Here is a 24,943-nt window from a genome sequence, read left to right as displayed (position 1 = left end):
AATATAATATAATATAATATAATATAATATAATATAATATAATATAATATAATATAATATAATATAATATAATATAATATAATATAAATGTACTAGCAAAGAGTTTGTTCTCTTTTCTAACTCAAGACTTATTTCCTTGGCAGAAAGGCAACAATAAACTTCAATCCCATTTGCAAAGCTAAGCAGTGTCCAGTATGGTTTCAAATTAGATGGGGCACCGCCTGCTAAGATGCCTGCATCGCAGAGGGTTGGACTAGATGACCCCAAGGACCCCTTCCAGCTATATGATTCTATTCCACATTTCTCTACCCCCCTCCCCCCATGGGCAGCTGCCACTTGGTATAGGAAGGTGAAGCGGGAGCGGAAGCTTCAAAAAGAATTTATGAGGCATGACCGCGAGAGAAGTGCGCATTTGTTTACTCTGTTTTCCTATCTCTACGCTTCGGTGCAACTTCACAGCGATGACGTCCGCTTATGTTGCGCTCCGTATTTCAGTGGGGAGTAATAGCCTGGCTCTATCTTCCGTCGAGGGCTAGAGCGGCGCTTACTCTGAGCCAATCGTGAGTCACCGCTAATGGCGGTTTCCCCCTTTCAACGGAAGTGTATTTTCCACCACCGCGTTCTATGCGCGCGCCGGGAAAGAGGCGTGGCTTCGGTTGCTAAGAAGCGGTTTTGGTTGGCGAGCGGGCAGAGCTGGACCGTTTTGTTGTTGGAGGGAGCTAGTGCTGCTTGGGCTGAGGCAGAGGAGCGTGAAGGGCAGGCGAGGGCGGTACCATGGTGAGTTCCGGGGTGGGGGGGTTGGAATGATGCATTAGCTAGTCGCCGTGTGTGTGTGTGTGTGTGTGTATAATGCTTCTGCAGTGACTCCCATTGAGGGATGGTATGTTAGCGAATAAATGGTGCTTAATAGCTCCTCAGTGGGGGTGCTTTTTTTGGGGGGGGAATGTGTTGTGACGTCACTGATTACATTTATTTACATCCTGCCTTTCTTCTGAGGAGCTCAAGGCAGTGGCCGCTGTTACTCTTCTCCCTCATTTTATCCTCACAGCAACCCTGTGAGGTAGGCTAGGCTGGGGATGAGTGACAGGCCCAAGGCCACCCAGGAAAGCCCATGGCTAAGTGGTGGTGTAATAATAATAATAATAATAATAATAATAATAATAATTTATTAATACCCCTCCCATCTGGCTGGGTTTCCCCAGCCACTCTGGGCATCTTCCAACAGAACACTAAAATACAATAAACATTAAAAGCTTCCCTAAACAGGGCTGCCTTCAGATGTCTTCTAAAAGTCAGATAGTTGTTTATTTCTTTGACATCTGGTGGGAGGGCGTTCCACGGTGCGGGCGCCACTACCAAGAAGGCCCTCTGCCTGGTTCCCTGTAACTTGGCTTCACGTAGTGAGGAAACCGCCAGAAGGCCCTCGGCGCTGGACCTCAGTGTCCGGGCAGAACGATGGAGGTGGAGATGCTCCTTCAAGTATTCAGAACTTCAAGTGTTCAGAGCTTGGCCCTTCTTGTTCCTAGCCTAACAGTTTAACCACTGTACCATGGGGTGGGGGAAAGGATTTTGTGGTCCTCCATGTGGTGTTGGACTCCCAAATCTCGTTAGCCCCAGCCTGCGTGGTCATGGGTTATGGGAATTGTGTAGCCCAGCAATGTCTGAATGGCCACAAGTTCTTCATCTTTGCATTACACCATACTGGCTCTCCTGATAGGTTACCTTCTTCCAAAATCTGGAGAGAGAGAATTATCAGTTTGGAAGAAATGTGACAGCCAACAGTTTGAGCAAGAGGAGGCCAAAGTAGAGAGCAGCCCGTGTATATATTAGTCTTTGGGGATTTACTGAATGAATGCAGATTTGCTTCTACTGTGCTCTGCCTGTTTTTGTATATAAAGGTACAAGGATACTATAATATTACAAATGTAATAAAACAAAGACAAAGGGAAAAGACTTAAGGGATATGTGTGCTTCAACACTGAAGAGGACAAACTTCAAGAGAGAAGCCCCAGCAACAGATGATTAGATCTAAGCTCTGCCAGCCTATGGACTTCAAAGGGGCTTGCTGTAACTGCTGATCAGTGGATACAGCGATTCCCTTTTATTCGGTCATAATTTATTTATATTCTGCTTCTTCTACACAAAAAATCATGCTCAAAGCAGTTTACAACAAAGGAAACAGTAACATTTCTCAAAATCAACAATCACAAGAACAGTGCCATAGTAGCATAATAAAACAACAACATAATAGCAAGTGCAACAACATAAAAAAAAAATCAGTGCAATAAGTATAGTAAGATTACATTAACAATGTTAATCTTGCCGGCAATAGCAAAACAAGGGAGTTTGAGTTTTACCTTGGTCCTAGAAACACCTCTTTCATCATGTTGCTCACCTTTGAAGTTGTCTCCTATATCATAATGATGTCAGATGATAGACAGGTGGGTGATGGTGCCCAGATGTCAGAGTTGGTCCATGAAGGGTGGAGGAGATAACCCTTGCTGTAAAGAAAAGTGAAACATAGAACAGTGATGTACTTTGCATGACAATCTGATACATAATAGTAGGGGTGCAGACTTTCTGTACCTTTCAGACAGGACCAGGGCCCCATCAATATGAGACACAGATTGGAGGAAACCTGGAACCTATTATTATCTCTTTCTTAGTTCCCTCTTCTTTGAATATATTTAATTCAACACAGATTGGGTCTTTTTGTGTGTCACACCAATCCATCCCCAAAATTTCCCTTCTATTGAAGCTTCTGTGCCGGGTAGAGGTGTGGGAGAAGAAAGATCAGCATTGGGATCTTCTGCCCTAATGGCTCCTGCCACCTGAAGTAGTTGCCTCACCTTGCTTCATGGGTAAAATTTTCAGGTTACTGTTGTATATATGCATTGTGGTCTATAAAATTGGTGCTATAAAATGGAAGGTAGGTGGTACAAAACCACTTTCCTATTTACCTGGTTAGATTCCTGGTTAGATGAAACAAAATGTTTGTGTGTGAACCATTGGTGCCTCAAACATACTTATTAAATTTATCGAGATTGTATTGGAGCAGCCACGATGGCCAACTATCGCCCAGTCTCAAATATTCCATTCTTGGGCAAGGTGATTGAGCGAGTGGTTGCTGAACAACTCCAGGCACACCTGGAAGAAGCGGACCATTTGGATCCCTTCCAGTCGGGATTCAGGCCTCATCATGGGACTGAAACTGCCTTGATTGCACTGGTTGATGATCTCCGGCGGGCTAGGGACAAAGGCGAGAGCTGTTTCCTAGTTCTGCTGGATCTCTCAGCGGCGTTTGATACCATTGACCATAACATCCTTCTGGACCGTCTTGAGGGGCTGGGAGCTGGGGGCACTGTTATACGGTGGTTCCGCTCCTTCCTCCTGGGTCGTGTTCAGAAAGTGGTGGTGGGGAATGAGTGTTCAGACCCCTGGGCTCTCACTTGTGGGGTGCCTCAGGGTTCTGTCCTCTCCCCCATGCTTTTCAACATTTACATGCAGCCGCTGGGAGAGATCATCAGGAGGTTTGGGCTGGGTGTTCATCAGTATGCAGATGATACCCAGCTCTACCTCTCTTTTAAATCAGAACCAGTGAAGGCGGTGAAGGTCCTGTGTGAGTGTCTGGAGGCGGTTGGAGGATGGATGGCGGCTAACAGATTGAGGTTGAATCCTGACAAGACAGAAGTACTGTTTTGGGGGGACAGGAGGCGGGCGGGTGTGGAGGATTCCCTGGTCCTGAATGGGGCAACTGTGCCCCTGAAGGACCAGGTGCGCAGCCTGGGAGTCATTTTGGACTCACATCTGTCCATGGAGGCACAGGTCAAATCTGTGTCCAGGGCAGCTGTTTACCAGCTCCATCTGGTACGTAGGCTGAGACCCTATCTGCCTGCGGACTGTCTCGCCAGAGTAGTGCATGCTCTGGTTATCTCCCGCTTGGACTACTGCAATGCGCTCTACGTGGGGCTACCTTTGAAGGTGACTCGGAAACTACAACTAATCCAGAATGCAGCAGCTAGACTGGTGACTGGGGGCGGCCGCCGAGACCATATAACACCGGTCTTGAAAGACCTACATTGGCTCCCAGTACGTTTCCGAGCACAATTCAAAGTGTTGGTGCTGACCTTTAAAGCCCTAAACAGCCTCGGTCCAGTATACCTGAAGGAGCGTCTCCACCCCCATCGTTCTGCCTGGATGCTGAGGTCCAGTGCCGAGGGCCTTCTGGCGGTTCCCTCATTGTGAGAAGCAAAGCTACAGGGAACCAGGCAGAGGGCCTTCTCGGTAGTGGCGCCCGCCCTGTGGAACGCCCTCCCACGAGATGTCAAAGCGATAAACAACTACCTGACATTCAGAAGACATCTTAAGGCAGCCCTGTTCAGGGAAGTTTTTAATGTATGATATTTTAGTGTATTTTTGGTTTCTATGGAAGCCGCCCAGAGTGGCTGGGGAGGCCCAGCCAGATGGGAGGGGTATAAAATAAATTATTATTATTATTATTATTATTATTATTATTATTATTATTATTATTATTACTATTACTATTACTATTATTATAGTATATATTGCAACTCTTGTGAGTCTGTTGAAAGAATAATGAGTGATTTACAATACAGTATTTACGTATTTGTTTATTGTTCTAAAAATAGGCATCACATTTTCATCTAATTGTAGACAACTGTGATTAGATGTGATGAAAATAATTTCTAAAAAATACTTCATACATTTGGTGAATTTCCAAAGTAGGATTATACTGTATTGTATCATAAAAATATCAGTTTTAGAGGATTGTTATCTGGCAAGATGTAAGCTAGCTTCTTTCTTTAGTCTTAGCCCTTTGTCTGCTTTTATTTTTAGCTCAGCTTCTGTGCTTGCGAGTGTGCGATTTAAACTTGCATCATACATAAAATGGATTTATGTAAAAGTGGGCAGTAATTGTTCTTCAAGCTCACTTCCCCCTCAGCTGGCCATCTTCCTAAAAGATGACTTTAAGTGTAACTGATAAGACTGTTTAATGTTCTCAAAATCTCAGGTAGAATTTTCATGATGTAAGCAGTCTCCAGAACGGCCCCTAGTTCAGCAAGAGCAAAATTATGTTTGACTTCAAAGAAGTATTGATAGAAATAAAGGGCTGTATCTAGCTTATTTATTGTTGAAGTAAACCATTGAAATGAATGGACCTAAGCAAATCATTAACAGTATTTTCGATAGGTCTATATTCTGAGTAGAAGTAACAGTGGCTACAATCCAAGTGTTTGTATTTATAGACTTGGGGAAATTTCTGGTAACTTGTAGTTAGTCACAAAATCTCATGCCCATATCAACCTTGAATTGAGCATGCTGCTGATGCGCCCAGTGCACTGCACTGGTCATTTTTTTTTATAAGCCAGGGCCTCACATGCCTCATGTGCAAGAGTAGGAGGCTAGGGTGCCTCAAATGTTTAAATAATGGTGTGAATTTGCTTGAGTATACATTTGATTGGTTATTTGCCTGGGATTTTTTTTTTGTCATTTGCCAAAGTGTACTATGTTTCTTTCATATATTTGTTCCCGCCCATAGTTTAACAATAATTAATAAATAATACAATTTCTCCTAGTTGAGACTTGATATAATCTGACTTCTGTGGAGCACTAGGTGGAGCCCTTTAGCTGACAAACCTGAACCTGCCATTTCTTTTAAAGGGTGAGTGTTAGCCTGCTACCCATTACAGTTTGTTCATGCTAACCATATTAGTTGGACCCATTTGTAAACATTCCCTATCCTCGGAGCATTGGAAAACATATTGTGGTAGCTGTAATTACTTTTAAATTGTGCTAGCTGATGCACTTAGGGAAAAACATTCCATGAGCAACAGTTCTGTTGTGCAAACAGTTCCATGGGCAACAGTGGTGCCACACGATCAGCATTGTTCTGTTTCATAAATACTTACAATTTAAATGAGACAATCCTCTGTTAATCCATTCAGAATAATAAATAGCACCATTTTACTAAGGGAAAAGATAATACCAATGGAACCAAAGGGAGCAAATGACCGGAAATCCAGTTTAAGTCAGAAAGGTAAAGTACCTACTTCCTGGTGGTCTAATTTCCCCTGTGCTTGCTATAATGGTTATTGATTCTAGTGGAAACCCAGTAGCAGGACGGCAGGTCATTCTCAGTGACAGAAGGCCCCAGATTTAGTCCTTGACATGAAAGGATCAGATAGCTGATAATAGGGAAGGCATCTCTATTTGAAACCCATGAGATTTTCTGCCAATCCAATATAGGACTGCTCTGCAAGTGTGACTAAGACACATGCCCTGGTCCGTTTATGCATCTCTGCCATATGCAGCCCCTGCTCAAGCAACCACATTATAGCACAAATGTTAAAACATCTGGTTCAGTGTACTGCAGCTGGTTACATTGAATATCTGAAATGGAAATGAATCATTTGTTCCTGATCGCTTATAAGGCAACTGACAACAAATGTCAGTGTTCTTTTGAAATGAGAGAGGGCTTGTGGTAGAAATCATGCAGAATGGCCCTTCATGTCTTGGCAACAAAGTAAATTTATAGTGTAACTCTTAAATGGGGAATTAACGAGCTAATTTTATGAGTTGATCTGAATAAATAAGGTTTTATTGTTATTTTGTACTTGTGCATTTATTTCCAGGAATTTATACTGTGCCTGTCATTTGGAACCCTCTTGGTCCCCCACCCCCCGCAAACTTTCCATTTTCATCATTCATTACGTTACTCACTGTACTAAAGATATTAGATAAAGTTTTGGTTTTTTTACACACACATACACCTGTTCAATATTAACTTGGTATCTGTCTTTATGATAGAGGATTTATGAGTATGCCATCAGACATTGTCTGCTCTGGCTGAAATTTGTATTCGGCTGAATTGCTCAAGGGTTAATATTTGACACAACACGAGGTGAAAGAAGCGTTTTAACTTTAATGACAGCCTTGGCAGGAGACTATTTGGTTAAACTATAGTACACAATGCATGCTGGCTCAAAATGTTCCCAGTTGCGAAGGAGAAAGGGATTGGCTGAGCTCTTGGCCTTCTGTGTAGCAAGGTAATAAATTTTTAATAGGCCATGATACTCTCAGAATGTTCAAGGTAAATGCTAAACGTGTGCTCTTTGGAACCGCCTTTCCAGCTATTTGGTGCTAACACACACCGGTATCAGCTGGCTGAAGGTCACCTTTCACCTTCACTGCAGTTTCAGGAGAGTCCACGTGTTTTAGAAGTGCTCGGGAAAAGTGGAATGCAGAAGAGCAACGTAGCGTGGTGGGTAGAGTGCCTGGCTTGGACCTCAGCCACTTGAGTTGAAATCTCTCATTCATGTACACTCCTACGTACGTTGCCCTCTGTGCATTCAAGGAATGGTGGGATAGAAGTCTGATTTGTAATTACATTCTGAAACGATAGTGAAAAAATAAGCATTGGAGGAGTGGTGTTTAAAGGTGCAGTGTGCGATTTGTGAGTATTTCCTTTCAAAGACCCATATGTTCATAAACAAACACACGTTTTTATTTCTAACTTCTGGTTCCAAACCTCTGTACGGAAAAACCTAGATGAGAAGGCCTCAACAAATGTCTGGGCTCATTTCAGTAAACTGCTCTAGCACCTTCTGAGGACTCCTCATATTATTTTTCACTGGCTTTCAAAAGTGTGTGGCCAGTTGTGGTTGTGTACAAGGCCCCTTACTCAAGTGTCCTGCTGCCAGCATTTGAAATTGGCCTGGTGCATTTTCCTCCTGGCTATTGGCCACTTGTGACCACTAAGTGAAGATGGCCAGGTGCCTGACGTCTCCACCATCTGGAGGTGCATGCCTGAGGATCCTTGGATCGTGACTGTTTTCACACACTAAACAACACATCCTGTAGAATTCTATCCATTATATTTTATCTGTGCAATCAGAATGAATTTCAGGAACCAAAAAGTCGTATTGAAAACTGCTTTCAAGCTGTCTGGCCCCCAAATGGCGACTAGGCATTCCATTTTTGCAACTGTAACTCCTGGTTTAAGGAGCCATTTGGTGCCTAGCATATATATCTGAGTTTCTAACACTAGCTGCTGCCCCTGTGTCGAAGCCCTATTTTGTCTGCCTGCATGTTCCTATAATGCCCTGCTAGTATCAAGTTTTATTCTCCCCACTCTGAAAATTCTGCTTATTAAAATGGGCAAGTATTGCTGTCTTGAGGAGCACTTTGTCCTTATTAAAGGTAACATTTAGAACTTGTTCTATATTCAGTGAGAGCAGAGGGGCCAATTTTAGCACAACCTACTTGGTTTTAATTACAAGACTCTGATTCTCAAACACGCTTGTGTAATTTGTCATCTGTGGGTTGCAATGCTCTTTTATTTGGCTGGTACAACTTGTGAAGAGACGTGGCCTTGCCAAGCAGCAGTAATCCCATATTCACACCACATCGTGCTGCTTATGCCTGTGTGAGCTGGCATCTTTTATCTGTCAGAGATTCATCTCTCCTCTGTCAGAGACAAGGCATGGAACTATGCATCCATAACTGTTTCCAGTAGGATACTAGTTACACAATCATTTTGCCCAAAAACTGGGTTGAGGAGAGCTTTGGAAGCTGAGTCAGACAATTGGTCCATTAGTTCAGTTTCCATTGAATGGCTGAACCCTGCATGCAAGGCAGGTGCTCTGCCACTGACTGAACTAGATAAACATGGTATCCTTCAGTTAATACATACAGAAACTGAGCAAGAGAGTTGTCACCTTTTGTCTCTCTGAAATAAAATATTTCCGCATATGTGGCTTAGCCCTTCGGTGTAAAAAATGCCTTTTAGGTTGCTTCTTTATGCAGAATAAATAAATAAATGGCTGAAGGGATTAAAAAAAATATCTACCCAGTGAATGAAATAGTGTTAACGTCAATGTAGTGTAGCAATAGACCAGGTCCTGAATTTCTGCATTCCATCTAATTTATCCTCTGGACTATAGAAATTGCTGAGAAGCTCTAATTAGTACAGTACTAGTCTGAATAAAGAAGGTTTTCACATTCCACCTGAAATCCAACAGTGAAGAGTTTATCTGGGCCTCATGGGGAGTTCTGTGAATTGATTATCACAGCGTACCCTTCATTAGCTGAAATAACACTGAATGAGATTCTACACTAAATGGCTCCATGTTGCAGAATTAAACATGCTTTATCCTCTGCACCTATTGGTTTGTTTTCCCAGAGCCTCTTTTTCCAGAAGATAAAAAATCTTGGAATTCATGTGGGCAAAGGCTCTTCTGAAGGTACACTGGGCCTAAGCCACATTTCAAGATGCTCACATTTCACAGAGTTTTTCCTTGTTCTGTAAATCTGTGTTACTCACTTTCTGCAGGTATGCTGAAATGTAACACCACAGTCCTCTTTATTTAATTTCTCTGATGCCCTCAAAACTACTGCTTATATAGTCATTAAGTAAAGTAGCACGGAAGGGAACCACACCCCCAGAGTTTCACTTTACCACATTATACCTACTTTGCTTTGTCTTAGACGTCTTTGATAAATCTAATTCCATCGCCTTAATTTGGGGATTATTGAGGCATGTAGGTGGTTGAGCTATTTTGCCCACAATTACACAGCATGTCAAGAAAAAAGCTGGGAACATAACTTCAGAGTATTGGTGCTTTGCTTTCCAATATCGTTCATTAGCCTTTCCTTTCACTAAAGTGCAAAAGAAGCCGAATGCAGTGTTTCTTATAGTTCTGAACATTTTATTATGGAGTAGCAGAGGAAGGCTTAACCCCATGCGGTGCTTTGGCATTTTACTAATATAGCTTAAATTAGCACAATCTTGTTTCCTTTCTTTATTGATCTTGGTAACATTTTGTACAAATGCTTTTTTGTCTTCCAAATCTCTCTATAAAATGGCAGGCTATTTTTCTTCCTTAGAAGCTAATTATTTGGGGAATGATCCTTCCTGCACAGCGTAGCTCCATTCCACAGGTGAATCTCCACTGAGCTTTTAAGCAGAGGTTGGGTGGTCATCTGTCATGCATGCTTTAGTTGAGATTCCTGCATCGCAGGGGGTTGGACTAGAGGATCCTCAGAACGCCTTCCAACTCTGCAGTTCTTTGGTTCTGTGCTTTAACCTGGTCCCCACTCTCTTGGATTGCTGGGGCCTTTGAATGCATGCCATGACAGTTCTTCAGAGTACTTTTGGATCAAGCAGCTTGCTTCCAACCCAAATTAGATGCCACATTGGATACTGAGTCTTGAGCGGAGCTGTTTGTCCTGTTGTATGAGGAAAGTTTCAGCTGTTAACACCTAAGTATGTGAACAAAACAGTTGGGGCTAATGTCCATCATGGCTGTATACTGGAGGAGATAATTCAGTTGGTTACTGCTAATTATCAAAACATATTTGAGGGGGAGGAGTAATACATACCTCCTTAAAAGTAGCAATTGTAAGACCACTGCTGAAAACTCTTGGTCCCCTTGTGCTGGAATATTGTACCCCTGTTTTTCTTTTGCCCAGTTTGTGTGGTCCTATGGCTGGTGGCTTATTGGCTAAAAGCAGTGACTTATGAAATGGGTTGTCTAATGTGCATTCATGTCCTGCTTGCCCCCTTCCCATAGGAATCTTGCTTGCCACTGTGAGAGCACGATGCTGGATGGGCTTTTGGTCTGATCCATGAGGGCTCTTCTTATGTAAATCTATTTCAAGCCAGTTTCAAGCCAAGGTTTGGGTTAAAGGCTGCCATTTTCCCCTTGATGGTTTACCTGCACTGTTGGTCCTCATGGATCTCTCTGTGGCTTTGAGAGTATTTGCTTTGGTATCCTTCTGGATCACCTGCATACATTATTAGTGAAGGTACTGTTTTACTGTAGTAGCAGTCAGAAGATGGTGCTGGAAGATAATTGGTCTTCCCTGTGGAAACTTTCCTTTACAGTTCAGTTCTGCCAGGCTCCTCCTTGTTTTCCATGCTTCTTAACCTCTGCATGAACTGCTGTGAAAGATCATTTGAGGAAAGGTATCATCCGTTTTATTGTATGCCACTTTGAGTGCAATTTTAATGCAGAAAAGTGGGATATAAATAAGTAATAATTAAGGGAATTAAAATCTGCCAGAGAGATGTTGCTTCAGGTGGTACTGCCATCTGACGTATCTGTAAATAGAGCTTTTGTGGCACTGGTATACCGTGTTGTGAAGTGTTCTGCTGAGGGAAATTCACTATTCCATTGTGATCTTTATGGATCCTTTAAAAACACCTTTTTTAAAAATTCTGCCAGACTTTTTGAGAAGCAGGATTGGCTCTGGTTTAACAGGAGATGAATTGCTGCCAGCATTTTGTGTACTTTGTATTACAGATGAATGTTTAACGATGTTTTATGATTACTTTATTGTAAGCTCCTTTGAGGATCTTTATGGCTCAAAAGCAATCTTAATCTAAATCATAATCTAAATATGATGATATTGAGCCAGTCAGTTTACTTTTCCCTTTTAAAACAACATTTAAGCTGTAATCCTATACTTGTATACCTGGGCGTAAGCCCCATTAAACTTAGTGGAAGTTTCTTCTGAGTAAACCTGACCTCGATGTGTCAGACGTGGGAAAGGCTGTGTGCATGTGCTTCCCAAGGAGCTGAAGCCCTGCTCTTAACCAGGATGTTTGGTTTTCTTTTCCACCTTCTTTATTTTCTTTACTCACTTAGCCTCTTTTATAGAAACAAGCAATTTACTATTAGCATATATTTAAATGAATTGATATGCACAGTGGTTTTCCTGCTCCTCTGGGTGAGGCAGCGACCTTAAATAGGAGTTGCTAAACAACTAAGTTTACTTACTTCTCTTTGCAGCTTTACAGGAGGTATAAGGATTATGCTTCTGATGTGCAATTGGTCATATGTAGTGTAAATAAAATCTACACACACAAAAAAAACATTAAACCAAGGTCAGTGTGAAGGTAAATAATGTGGCTAGGTAATTACTTTAGTGTTTCTCTATTGGTATTTGATGTTCAGGGTCATTTGAGGAGTTTGGCTTCTTCCTTTCTATTACTGAAGTTAATGATGATTTCTTCTCAAAAGTTTATGCCTTTCCTTGTCTTGGAAATGATTCCATAATGGGAAAACGACTCTGGCAATGCTGTCTACTTTACTTTCTGTATTTTGAATCAATTCATCTTGACTAATTACAATATTTACAAAGCCCTCTTTAACAAAAGTATAGGGTACATCTACTTTTTCAAGAAGTAGTAGCCTTCCTGGGGTGGGAATATATAATGTAAAACCTTTAAATCCTCAAATAGCACGTAGGTAGCATAAAAGAAATGGGGGGGGGGGACCTTTGGCAGAATGACAGGTGAGTGATTGGCGTCTGTGGAAATTGCCATTAGAATAGAGCGTTGACAAGGGCAACAAAAGCTTCTCAGGTTGCTGCTGTGCCTCAGCCTGAGTTGGATAAACAGCAGTAAGGACGAGGAAGAAGAATTTTCCATCCTCTTTCATGTAGGATTCTGCAGTCTGGGGTGATAATGATGACTTGTTGCCTCTTTTTCAGTACAGGCAAAGTATGGAAGCAGATTCTGAGCTGGGGAAAGCAGGCTGAGTCACAAAGGGGGTTGCATTGTTTTCTTCTGCTCCACTGGGAAATGAATAGCACAGAACTGCTTTTTTGAATGCCATCAGCTCTTATGGAATGCTGGTGGTTTAAATGGCAGGTTTTGACTAATCTCCATTTATAGGTGGGGAGAAGGTCAAGGTTTGCAAATCAGGGTTGTTGGGAGTATTGCCACCTTGATTGCTGGGAATGGCTGGGCAGGGGAGTGCCAAGGATTTAAACAAAATCACCCTAATCTTCCTGTATGGCTGGGAATGTTCTACAAGATGACAGTCCTCTCTGAGCAAAGAGTGGTTTCTGGGACCTGGGCTGCAAGGCTGGGTGTGTGGGTGTGTGTGAGTGAGTGAGCGAAGAGGAGAGAGGGAGAGAAAGAGAGAGAGAGAGAGAGAGAGAGAGAGAAAGGAAAGAAAGAATCATTGTACTTTGAACTTGGGCAGAGAGAGAAGAGAGAAAATAATTTATCTGTCATTAGCTACACCAAGGTACACCCTTGGAAATGTCTGCATAAGAACCTTAGAAGAGCCCTCCTCGATGAGAATGAGGTCCCAGGTATAGCCCAGTCTTCTGTTCTCACAGTAGCCAACCAAGGGTGAAGCCAACAAACAGGACATAAGCACAATAAGACTCTCCCATTCATGATCTCCAGCAACTGGTATTCAGGGACATATATGGTAGCATATAGCTATCATGACTGCTAGCCATTTATAGGCTTTTCCCTGATGAATTTATGTAATCTCCTTTTAAAGTCATCCAAGTTGTTGGACAGCATCACACCTTGTGGAAGCAAATCCCATGGTTTTAATAATGCACTGCATAAAGTAGTAAGATCAAGAATTCCTTTCTGGCAGTCTGGTGCAAAATTAGGTGTGCTTTTATCTCCATTATAGCCTGTAAGAGAGCACATCCCAGCTTCTGCCAACCTAGCAGTTCAAAAGCATACCTGTGCAAGTAGATAAATAGTACGACTGCGGTGGGAAGGTAAACGGCATTTCCGTGCGCTCTGACGCTCGTCACGGTCCTCCGTGCACCAGTAGCAGTTCAGGCGTACTGGCCACATGACCCTGCCTGTGGGCAAACCTGCAGTGAGATGAGCACTGCATCCCATAGTTGCCTTTGCCTGGACTTAACCGTCTGGAGATCCTTTACCTTTTTACCTTTTTTATATTACAAAGTCCCCATAAGTCTCCAGGGGCCTCTCCCTTCACAGGAAACTAAACTTTGGAACTTCTTGGGGAAGTGGGAAACACTTATGCCAAATGTTCTGTTCTTAGACACTTGAATCAGTCCCTACCCTTGCTCCCATTCTTGTCTTCCTTTATCAGATCCAGTCTTTGTTCTTTGTGTTTCCCCATATGTTGCATGCCCTCCTGACAAACAGCCATGTCACCATCAAGTGTACAGAACCCACCACTATTGGCTTGAGATATGTGTTTAAACAATGACAATAATTCACATTTGACTGCAGAGGTTGGTAGTGTTTACTTTTAGGGTTTGGTCAGGGAGAGTGTATTTCATCTCAGATTCCGGAGTACGACTTCCTGAAAAAAGTCAGTACTGTAGTGCTAAAATATAGCTGAATGTAGATATGAAATCTGCCTGGGACATATACCCTGGATAGATTAAAAAGCATACTGGGAAAGGGGATTGGAGGGGCTGCTATTCGCAAGAGAAATCATGATATCCATCTGCACATAAAAATCTCCTGATGTGCTTTTGCCCATTTTACCTACTGAGGTTGTCTTTTCTGCATAGTGCTATATTGTGCAGTGCAGTGTGGGCGAGGGTTGCTGCAGAGAAGTAGACGTGCTGTAATGTGACACATAATTTTCATGGCTAGCCCTGTCCATATTAAAGATCATGGCCCAGGTAGGAACTTGATGGGAAAAATGGGAAGGACTAAAGCTGCTATTGTGAGGCCTCTTCCCCTGGCAGATGTCTGTGGGTGAGGTGGTGTCATCTCAGTAAGAGTCATTGGCTTATGTTTAAACTAACTTAAGGCAGAATGTAATGGTAATAGTAGTCATACTTCGCATTTAGATAACTCTTTTCAAGTATTCAAATTCTTTATGTACAGTGGTACCTTGGGTTACATATGCTTCAGGTTACATACACTTCAGGTTACAGACTCCGCTAACCCAGAAATAGTGCTTCAGGTTAAGAACTTTGCTTCAGGATGAGAATAGAAATCGTGCTCTGGCGGCGCGGCGGCAGCAGGAGGCCCCATTAGCTAAAGTGGTGCTTCAGGTTAATAACAGTTTCAGGTTAAGAATGGACCGCCGGAATGAATTAAGTACTTAACCTGAGGTACCACTGTACTTTTATCTCTCAGTAATAACTAGAATGGCCCTGCACAGTCAACAGTAGTTGTAGTCTCCATATTGCAGTCTCTATATTGTTACTTTTGGGAAATCTCAGCATCTGAATGATGTGTTGCTCTGGCCTAGCAATGTTGTTGCTATGTGCTGTGCCTCAGATGTATTTGCTGCAGATCAACCTTTCATTTGGATGAAGTGCATTTTCCTGAATTGTCTTTCATGCGATTACTACTAAATTCCTCCATTCCTCTTTTCCCTTTCTTTCAGAGCCAGGATGAAAGATACGCTTTCATTGCAGAGTGGTATGATACAAATGCTTCACTTTTTCGACGCTATGAGCTTCTGTATTACCCAAAAGATGGATCAGTGGAGATGGTAAGACGTTGTTGTTGTTATTTGAATTTCTATACCACCCTATACCCGGAGGTCTCAGGGCGGTTATAAGACAACCTTGCAGATTGCATTGGTTGAGAGCAAAATAGGCTACCCTTGGCATTATTGGTTTGATCTTATGGTGAAGCCAAAAACACAAGAATTGCTATTCTCTCTTAGCCGCTAAATTGTCCTAGAAGAAAAAAAAGCTTTTTTAGGGCCTCCTGATGATACTATAAAACATCTTGGTGGTGATAAAGGTTATTGTCAAACTAGGACTACTTGAACAGTCTTGCTTGAGATTCATTCATCCACTGAGTACATGGAAGACTTATTTTGAGCGCCAGCCATGGAGGCGTGAACCTATGATTCTGCTGCCTTTCCCAGGCTTCCTGTATGCATAGCTATTTACCATGGGGATGGTGAAAGCTTTGTCATGAACTGGCTCATATAAAGCAGGGTTTCTCTTAATTGAAGACACATGGCGCCACTGCCTCACTGAAGCTAAGCAGGTCAGGATCTGGTCAGTGCCTGGACAGGAGACAACCTGGGAACTACATGCATTCTGCCTTGAGTTCAGTGATGGAAAGAAGGTGATATATGAATTTAAACTATCAAGCCAATATATGGTTTCCAAGGTTTGTCTAGCTTCACCTTATTGGCCTCTGCTTTAAGAGTAAAACTCCATTTTGGAAAGCTGAGAAGCAGCCATTTCTTGTTGGACGTGTGTTAGAGTTTAATTTGCTGTGTTTAAATTCTGTTCTGATACACAGTATATGGATTCTGCCCACCTGTGTACCCTCCTGTTTTTCATATTTTAAATGCTAGTGAGTATGTTACTGGGGATTGTATATAATGTCATTCAGCAGATGCCCAGATCTAATTGGCTCAGGGACATAAAGGTCTTGTTACGAAGACCTGGTGGTTGCACAGAAGACAGAGATTGTGGCTGATCATGTGGAGTCCTACCCATGTGATTCAAAGAGAGGATGGAGTTACCTTTCTTTTGTGCTCTTATATTCTCCTCTGCATTCTGTTTCAGTGAAATTGCCAATTACTGCAATTGTTCCTGGTGTCAGAAGAAACAAGATATAGTGTACTAATAATAGAAGAATCTAAATCAGGGAAAGAATGGCTGCATTTTATGCCAATAAAAATTATTTCTTTGGTTGGTAAGAGGGCATCTTAATTCTGAGTTATCAGAAACCCACTTTCCTCTTTGCAAACAGAAATTGGTTCAGTAATGCATCTACTTATATGGCCATCTTTCATGGGAGTGCTTATCTTTACCAAGTTGCTAAAGAAGAAAGCAAGTGATAAAGGCAACTCAATGTAAGACATACTGTCAGTCAGTTTATTACCCTATGTTAACCCCCTCCCCCAAATGTCCTTCTTAGAATTCAATTTCAGATGATTAATGATTTGTAGACCATTAAGATCTGGGACCCATGCACATATCCAACAGCTCCTGTAGACAAGCTGATGTTGAAACTTATTGAGAGTTGGGCTGGTTTGGGAGGAAGAAGTTGGGGCGGGGGAATAAAACTAATTAATATTAATAATAAATGGAAGCAGCAACCATCTGAAAAAAGGAGACATTCCAGTGTGCCTGTAGACACACATTCATGTGCCTAAATGGGTTCTTCGGTTCTAAGCCAGCCTAGTTCACTTACTCTTGGTTATTAAAGAAAGCAACAGGGAGAGCAATAAATCTGCAAGCTGTATTTACCAAATCAGATGTTGATTTTGCTTTTGTTTACCCACTTTGCTCTGCACCTGCCTCTTTGTTTTAATCAGATTTATAAATAACTTAAGGTGTACAAAGCATATAAAAACCTCAGAGGAAGGGGAATTGTTTTGTTGTTTTTAATCTTCCAATTTGTCACACTTCTTGGTAGCGATTGAGAAGAAACTGGAGCATTTGCAGTAAATACCAGAAGCTCTGGCAAATATTATGGAACAGAGCCAGGAAGTAATTGGGATCCAGTATTTTGAAGGTACATTGGAGGAAACAATAACTTTATTATTTGACTACAGTAGCAAACCTACTATTGGATTTTGAATGCCAATGAAGCTAGAGTATAAATAAGTTTTGTGCTCAGTCCTGTTCAGACATTCTGTGTTGAAGCAGTTTGGTTCCCCTTTCTCTCATTCCAAGTGCCTTCAGTTTGGGATGGTTATTGAAAGTATTTGTTTATTTGGAATTATGCTCTTCAGTCAATTTGAGGAATATCCAAAAGGTTACTTTTGAAAGTGATAAATGGTCAGACAACTCAGTATATTCAGTTATTGCTGTAGTACTATATGCAACTGGATGTGCTATTATGTGTTGGAGGGTGATGCTTCAATCCTGTGCACACTAACCTGAGTATAAGCTGTTTTGGACACACTGGTCTTATTCACAGTGGGCTTATTCATACCTTGTGTACAATTATAAATGATGATAATAAATGTGTACACTTAGTAAAAATGTAAAGGCATGTATACAATGTGTCTTCCTTTCTGGCTTGGAAAAAGTGACTCCATATAAAGATAATCTTCTCCATATTTGCAAGTAAATACAGTGGTGCCCTGCAAGACGAATGCCTCGCAAGACAAAAAACTCGCTAGACGAAAGGTTTTTCCGTTTTCGATTTGCCTCGCAAGACGAATTTCCCTATGGGTTTGCTTCGCAAGACGAAAAATTCGCTAGACGTTAAACCGTTAAACCGTTAAAACCGTGCTTCGCAAGACGAAAAATTCGCTAGACGGCAAAACTTGCGGAACGAATTAATTCCGTCTTGCGAGGCACCACTGTATGCTCATCAGTAGGAATTGTTTTGAGGGAAAGCTATGAACAGAATTTGTTTTGCCATTTTTTATTTTTTTTTAATAAAATATTTATTAAAGGTTTTAAACAATATAACCAACTTCCTTCACATTCACAACCAAAATAAGAAAAACACCATCGCAGTCAATCAAAAAAACCAAAAAATACAAGAAAAACATATGAAGCATACAAAAAACAGAGAAAAAGCATAAAAAACATGAAAAAAAAGATTCAATTTCTTAAGTATTATTTCCATAACCCTCTTTCTTGACTCCCTCACATCTCCCTTTTCTGTGTTCCCATTTACAAGATCTTATTCAGCAAAACTTCACCTTCTTTCAAATCTTATTTTATATTATACATTTCAGCTATTATGTCTCCAATTTCCCCCCCTTTATTATCAATTGTTTGAGCTTGACATAGTATTGTTCAAATTTCACCTTTGTTCTTATAAACCAATTTTGCATACTCCTCTCAAATATGTCACTAATGCCATGTTATCTTCATATCCTGCATCATTCTAACATTCTTACAGTTTACAATACTTTTGCAAATAATCTTTAAATTTCTTCCAGTCCTCTTCCACTATCTCTTCTCCCAGGTCTCGGATTCTGCCAGTCATTTCTGCCAATTCCATGTAGTCTATCAGTTGCGTCTGCCATTCTTCCAGAGTGGGCAAATCTTCTGTCTTCCAGTACTTTGCGATGAGTATTCTTGCAGCTGTTGTCGCATACATAAAGAAAGTTCTGTCCTTCTTTGGCACCATTTGGCCGATAATGCCCAAGAGGAAGGCCTCTGGTTTCTTAAGGAAGGTATATTTAAATACCTTTTTTAGTTCATTATAGATCATTTCCCAGAAGGCCTTAACCTTTGGGCACGTCCACCAAAGGTGAAAGAATGTTCCTTCAGTTTCTTTACATTTCCAACACTTATTGTCTGGCAAATGATATATTTTTGCAAGCTTGACTGGGGTCATGTACCACCTGTAAATCATTTTCATAATATTTTCTTTCAAGGCATTACATGCCGTGAATTTCACACCGGTGGTCCATAACCGTTCCCAGTCAGCAAACATAATGTTGTAGCCAATGTCTTGCGCCCATTTTATCATAGCTGATTTAACCGTTTCATCCTGAGTGTTCCATTTTAACAGCAAGTTATACATTCTTGAAAGTACCTTAGTTTTTGGTTCTAACAGTTCTGTTTCTAGTTTCGATTTTTCCACCTGGAAGCCTGTTTTTTTATCCTTATTAAAAACCTCCCTAATCTGACCATAATGTAACCAATCCCGCACTTTATCCTTCAATTTCTCAAAACTCTGCAATCTCCATGTGTCTCCATCCTTTTCTACTATCTCCCAATATTTTGGCCAGTTGGCCTCCATATTGAGTCTTTTCTGAGCCTTAGCTTCCATTGGTGACAACCACCTTGGGGTCTTACTTTCTAATAAATCTTTGTATCTTGTCCAGACATTAAACACTGCCTTCCTGACAATATGGTTCTTAAAAGCTTTGTGAGCTTTAACCTTGTCGTACCACAAATATGCATGCCACCCAAACACATTGTTGAACCCTTCCAAATCCAAAATATCAGTGTTCTCTAGAAGTAGCCAATCTTTCAACCAGCAGAAAGCTGCTGATTCATAATACAGTTTCATGTCTGGCAGGGCAAACCCCCCTCTTTCTTTGCCATTTTTTTTAAAAGTATGGTTAAAACTGCAGCCCCATAAACATTTACTTGAGAGTAAGTCCCATTAAGTTAAGATCACCAGATTTTTTTTCAGTTGAATCCAGCGACACTCTTCAACTGCCTACTAAATAGATAGATTTTGTCAGGGGACTGATTTATAAATTCAGGGACTGTCCCCAGGAAATGGCGATGTCTGGTAACCTTACATTAAATTCAGCCGGGCTTACTTCTAATTAAACATGTATATGACTGCACTGTGAAGCAGATCATTTAGTTCAGCTCATGATACCTCTATTTCTTCTGTGCCTCAAACCATTTGGTATAGGTGCATTAGAAAAAGGATCTCTATAAATGCAGATTGTGAAGTATTGTAGAATCCAGTACTTCAGAATCTTGTTCTTTAATTATTATTTTTTATGTATCCCTCTTACTTTCCAAGGAACTCAAGGTGGCTACCAAGTCAGAATACAAAAAAATAAAATTAAATCTAAAACAACTCCCAGTTTAAACCCCATAATAAAAACTAAAAACCAAGAAAGCACAGTAAGTCTAGCACAGCCAAACACCAGGACCTCCCCCTCAACCAGCCATCAGCCAACTAACTTTTTGAAGAGCTATGTCTTTTCTAGCCATGACCTTAGCACCAGTTCCCTTCCTATTGAAAGAATATAATTTGGGGGCCTGACACATTTTGCTAGGCATTCTGCAGGATAGGTATCATCCTAGGGTACGTCCTAGCACTGGTTGCCATCAGCCTTGCCTTCTGAAGTTGAAGAATCTGCAGCAGTGCCTCAGATGAAGTATGGAGCCTTCAGAAAGAAATGTATGGAAGGAAGTGGCTCTTAAGGTACCCAAGTCCCAGGCTGCTTAGTGCTTTAAAGCCCTAACCCCAAGCAACTTGAATCAAGCACAGAAGCAAACTGGTAGCAGGTGCTAGTTTTGCACGGGCACATAACAGTAGTCAAACTAACTATTAAAAAACAGTATCTGTTTCTCTTTGTGCATGATATTTTTCTTCTTCTTTTTAAAAGCAAAGGTATTTTAGACCTGCATGTAGATTATTCAGTCTCTTTACCTTACCAGTATGACATGAAGAACCGCTGCCGATTCCTAAATCGCATCAAATATGAAGATCTGCAGTTTAAAGATTTGTTTGTGGGCAACAAAATTACTATCTTCTCACGCCACCTCAATTTGGTTGACTATGGGGATCAATATACTTCCCGCATGTTGGGCAGTCGCAAAGAAAGGTGAGAGGATATCTTCTTTGAACCTCTTATTTTCTACCTTATAAACTTGAGGCTATTGAGATGTCTGTGCTCCTTCATTCTCTGGCTGGCCAGGGTGCCTGGACCAGCTGGTAGCCTCCAAGAGAGAAAGGGCAAAGAGAGAGCCTTGCTACAGTGATTGCTTATTAGTTAGGGATGCATCCTCATTTCCTCTCCTCTCTGTGTGCATGACAATAGCGCACAGCCCTCTAGGAGTTTATTGTCCAAATGTCACACTAGTTAAAGCACAACACCCACTCCTCAGCAAACTCTTTCTCTCCGCCCCCTAAGGAGAAAGAGCGTGATGTGCACCCCCTAAATTCTGGTTATATTTCAGTTACCCTTCAATCTCTGGGGAAAGAATAAGAACCTTAAGTGCTAGCACTCAAGTGAGATAGCAAGATACTCCCTGGATGTTGATGATTAATTTGTTAATCATCTTCTATATAATCTTCTTAAGGCTATAAACAATAAAAATAGTATATTACCTTAGAGGGTTGTCAAAAGCCAATATCTCCCTCAGCTAAGTGACCCTCCAGCCCACAGTGTGAGAAAGAATATTAACAATGAACGTTACTGTGATGTTGTCACAACCCAAAATACCTCTCTGCAGCCCCCTCTCTATTCAGTATGGGAATAATAGAACTGCACTACAAAAGAGCAGGAGACAGGGAGACCCTCATTTTCCTGGTGTGAGACACCATGATTACTGCCCCCCAATATTCCAATTTAACAGGCCTCCAGAGGGCAAGGCAGAAAGGGCAGCCATCACGCAAGTGCACATCCTGTTGCCACCATTCTCCCCTTCCCATCCAACTTTTTGTCATATGTGCCACTTGAGAGCCAGCGTGGTGTAGTGGTTAAGAGCAGTGGACGTAATCTGGTGAACCAGGTTCGCTTCCCCGCTCTTCCACATGCAGCTGCTGGGTGACCTTGGGCTAGTCACACTTCTCTGAAGTCTCTCAGCCTCACTCACCTCACAGAGTGTTTGATGTGGGGGAGGAAGGGAAAGGAGATTGTTAGCCGCTTTGAGTCTCCTTAGGGTAGTGATAAAGCGGGATATCAAGTCCAAACTCTTCTTCCTCTTCTTCTTATTGTACTGGTCAAATATAACCTTCAGCTGGTTATATGAAGGATAAAAATGCATATAACAGACATAATAACATATTTTTGAAATGGTATTTGTTTAGTTGGAGATTTACTTAAGCTCATATTTTGACAACTTATTTTGACTTTATTGGTTTCTTTCCCTTCCCTCTCTAGAACCTTGGCTTTATTGAAACCTGATGTAGCACTCAAACTTGGAGATGTCATTGATATGATTATTAGAGCTGGTTTTACAATAACTAAAGCCAAAATGACAAAAGTTTCAAGGTGAGGTTTTAATAATTTGAGATTTTCAAAAATTGGTTAAACTATTGTTTACCTTGAATGGGTGACTGTTGCCAACCTATATCTCCCCATGTTACCTGGTCATGTTCCATTAAAGCGGATCTGTGAATCCAACATGCACAGCATTTTCGTGCTCTGTCCATCCCCTCCACAAACAGCAGCCAGTGAATCAGAGGGGAGATGGGAAAGGCTGAGCACCATTAAGAGATATCACCCACATGCTGTAACTGAATACTAGAGGAAGATGCAGGGAGGAGATTCATGGGATGGCGGCAGCCATGTATTTAAGATACTGTATCCCTTTGGGTCCTAGCCATGATCCAGACAAATGTGGTGAAGTAGATGTGGTCCAGAGAGATGTGGTGCAGCACTCTGTATGCTTCTGCATATGCATCTTGTCATATGGGACGCAGGTGGTGCTGTGGTCTAAACCTAGTGGGCTTGCTGATCAGAAGGTCGGCGGTTCGAATCCCAGCAATGGGGTGAGCTCCCGTTGCTCTATCCCAGCTCCTGCCAACCTAGCAGTTTGAAAGCACGCCAGTGTAAGTAGATAAATAGGTAGCGCTCCAGCGGAAAGGTAAATGGCATTTCCGTGTGCTGCTCTGGTTCACCAGAAGCAGCTTAGTCATGCTGGCCACATGACCTGGAAGCTGTACGCCAGCTCCCTCGGCCAATAAAGCGAGATGAGCTTCGAAACACCAGGGGTCCCTTTACATGTGTGTGTGTGTACGCCGGCCTGAAAGTGAGATGAGCGCCGCAACCCCATAGTTGCCTTTGACTGGACTTAACCATTCAAGTGTCTTTACCTATCTTGTCAGGGTTCATGCCCCAAACGACCCAGGGCATGCCTGCTCTGTTGGAAGCAGAGTAGTTAGCTCCAAAACAATGCCTGCTTCTAAAAAAATCCCTCAGACTCAGTAATCTTCATTAGTAAAATATTTACTAATGCAAAAATAAGCTTGGCGGTACAATTCCAGATCCCTGGTGGAGTGTGCAAAGACCCCTGAGTGAAAGCCTGGACTGCTGCTCCCACCTTGTGGAGGCAGTACTCAGCCTACTACTCAGTCTGACTTGGGATATGGCAGCTTCCTTTGATCCTGTGAGGGTTCAGAGAAACCTGATGGCGCAAGCAGAACTCCGCTTGTGGTTCTGTGGGTGAAGCCATTGCTGATTAATAATTGTTTTTCACAAAAGCATTAATGATGCGTGTTTTTAAACAAATCTTTTGTAGGGCAGAAGCAATAGATTTCTACGCAGATCACCAAGCTAAGCCTTATTACAAGTAAGTTTCAGTTTGCAGGATGTTTTGACTTGTACAATGTTCCCAGTGAAATATGAACAATATGAAATTGACGTTGATTTTTGCTTGATCTTTAGATTTAGATTTATACCAATAAATTGTGGGTAGTATTTTTAGAGGTATATGGGACTGTGGAGGCTTGCAGGGTTGGCTTACCTCCTGGTTTCTCCCCACAATCCTAAAACCGAGCAGAAGCAGCAGCTGCCATATACTGAGTCATGGTCAATGACAGCAATTACAACACCTTACCTTGCTTATTTAACTTGCAAAGCCTTAAATAGTTTGGAATCGGGTTATTTGAAGGATAACATAAGAATTTAGTTTCCAATGGCTTGCAGGTATGCTGCTAAGACCTATCAGACTGGCAAATACCAGAGATACTTATAGTTATAAGTATACTTATACTTATTTAGTAGTGGCCCCTCATCTATGGAAGTCTCTCTCAAAAGAGGGACCTATAGCCCCATTCATTTAAAATAAATGCACATTTTTTTAAAAAAAGATGTGTTTCATTCTGCATTTTATTGAGGTGTTGACTGCTGTTTTTCAAACTGTTGCTGTTTTTAGTTTGGAATGGCATGGGTTTGCTTGTGTATTAACATTTTCCTTGTGTTGTTAAATAATTTCATAAACCTCCTTAGGAAGGCTTTGCCCTGAAATGCCTCACGTATATTTCTGAAATATAAAGAAATTATTTGGCAACTGATGCTTTTTCCTCATTACTAGGCAAATGAGAAGGGCTAGTAGCTCAGTGATAGAGTGAATGCTTTTGCACTGCTGTACAGCATATGTTCATGTGTGTGTTCATGTGTGTATTTTGTTAATGGGAGCCACTTTTTATTTTTAATATTTATATTTTATTAAGGTGATTTCAGTTAAAAGAAATAAAGTGATACAGAAAAAGAAGAAGGAAACGTGAGAGGGAGAAAAACAACAACAACAAAGATACATATAAAAGCGAAAATATGAAAAAAGCAATATACGATATTGAACCCAGTTACCCATGTTTGAGCAGTAACAATGAGTGGAGATTGACAGAGGGAGAGGCTTACCATGCAGCCCAGATAAATTTGGCAAGCCTTATTTGTCCTACAGGCTGCCAGTTCATGAAGAACTAGGAGCCTGGCACTTATGCAACTACTTGATCTGAAATAAAACAATGATAGGATAAGAACTTGGGTATTTAAGGGAGTCTGCTTTCAGCTCCAGTGCAGACTCTCCT

General features: G+C 41.5%; 1 protein-coding gene across 3 annotated transcripts in view; it reads left to right on the top strand.

Annotated features, from left to right (window-relative positions):
- Window positions 1–606: 606 nt before the first annotated feature.
- NME7 (NME/NM23 family member 7) overlaps window positions 607–24,943 on the top strand; it is a 77,773-nt gene continuing 53,436 nt past the window's right edge. Inside the window, exons 1-6 of one of the 3 annotated variants that reach the window (XM_081199035.1) lie at window positions 607–777; window positions 5,598–5,683; window positions 15,159–15,266; window positions 20,845–21,011; window positions 22,293–22,403; window positions 23,653–23,703. In XM_081199035.1, the coding sequence (XP_081055161.1) occupies window positions 15,264–15,266; window positions 20,845–21,011; window positions 22,293–22,403; window positions 23,653–23,703 (332 nt within the window). In that variant the 5' untranslated portion in view covers window positions 607–777; window positions 5,598–5,683; window positions 15,159–15,263. Of the gene's footprint in view, window positions 778–5,597; window positions 5,684–15,158; window positions 15,267–17,161; window positions 17,261–20,844; window positions 21,012–22,292; window positions 22,404–23,652; window positions 23,704–24,943 lie in introns of those variants that run through there. The other 2 variants (XM_081199034.1, XM_081199036.1) reach the window with 2 other exon arrangements.

Source organism: Podarcis bocagei (genome assembly GCF_964188305.1).
Source record: "Podarcis bocagei genome assembly, chromosome: 6".
NCBI classification, from domain to species: domain Eukaryota; kingdom Metazoa; phylum Chordata; class Lepidosauria; order Squamata; family Lacertidae; genus Podarcis; species Podarcis bocagei.
The sequence above is the reverse complement of the archived record's forward strand: the minus strand, read 5'-3'. Positions and strand labels throughout refer to the sequence as shown.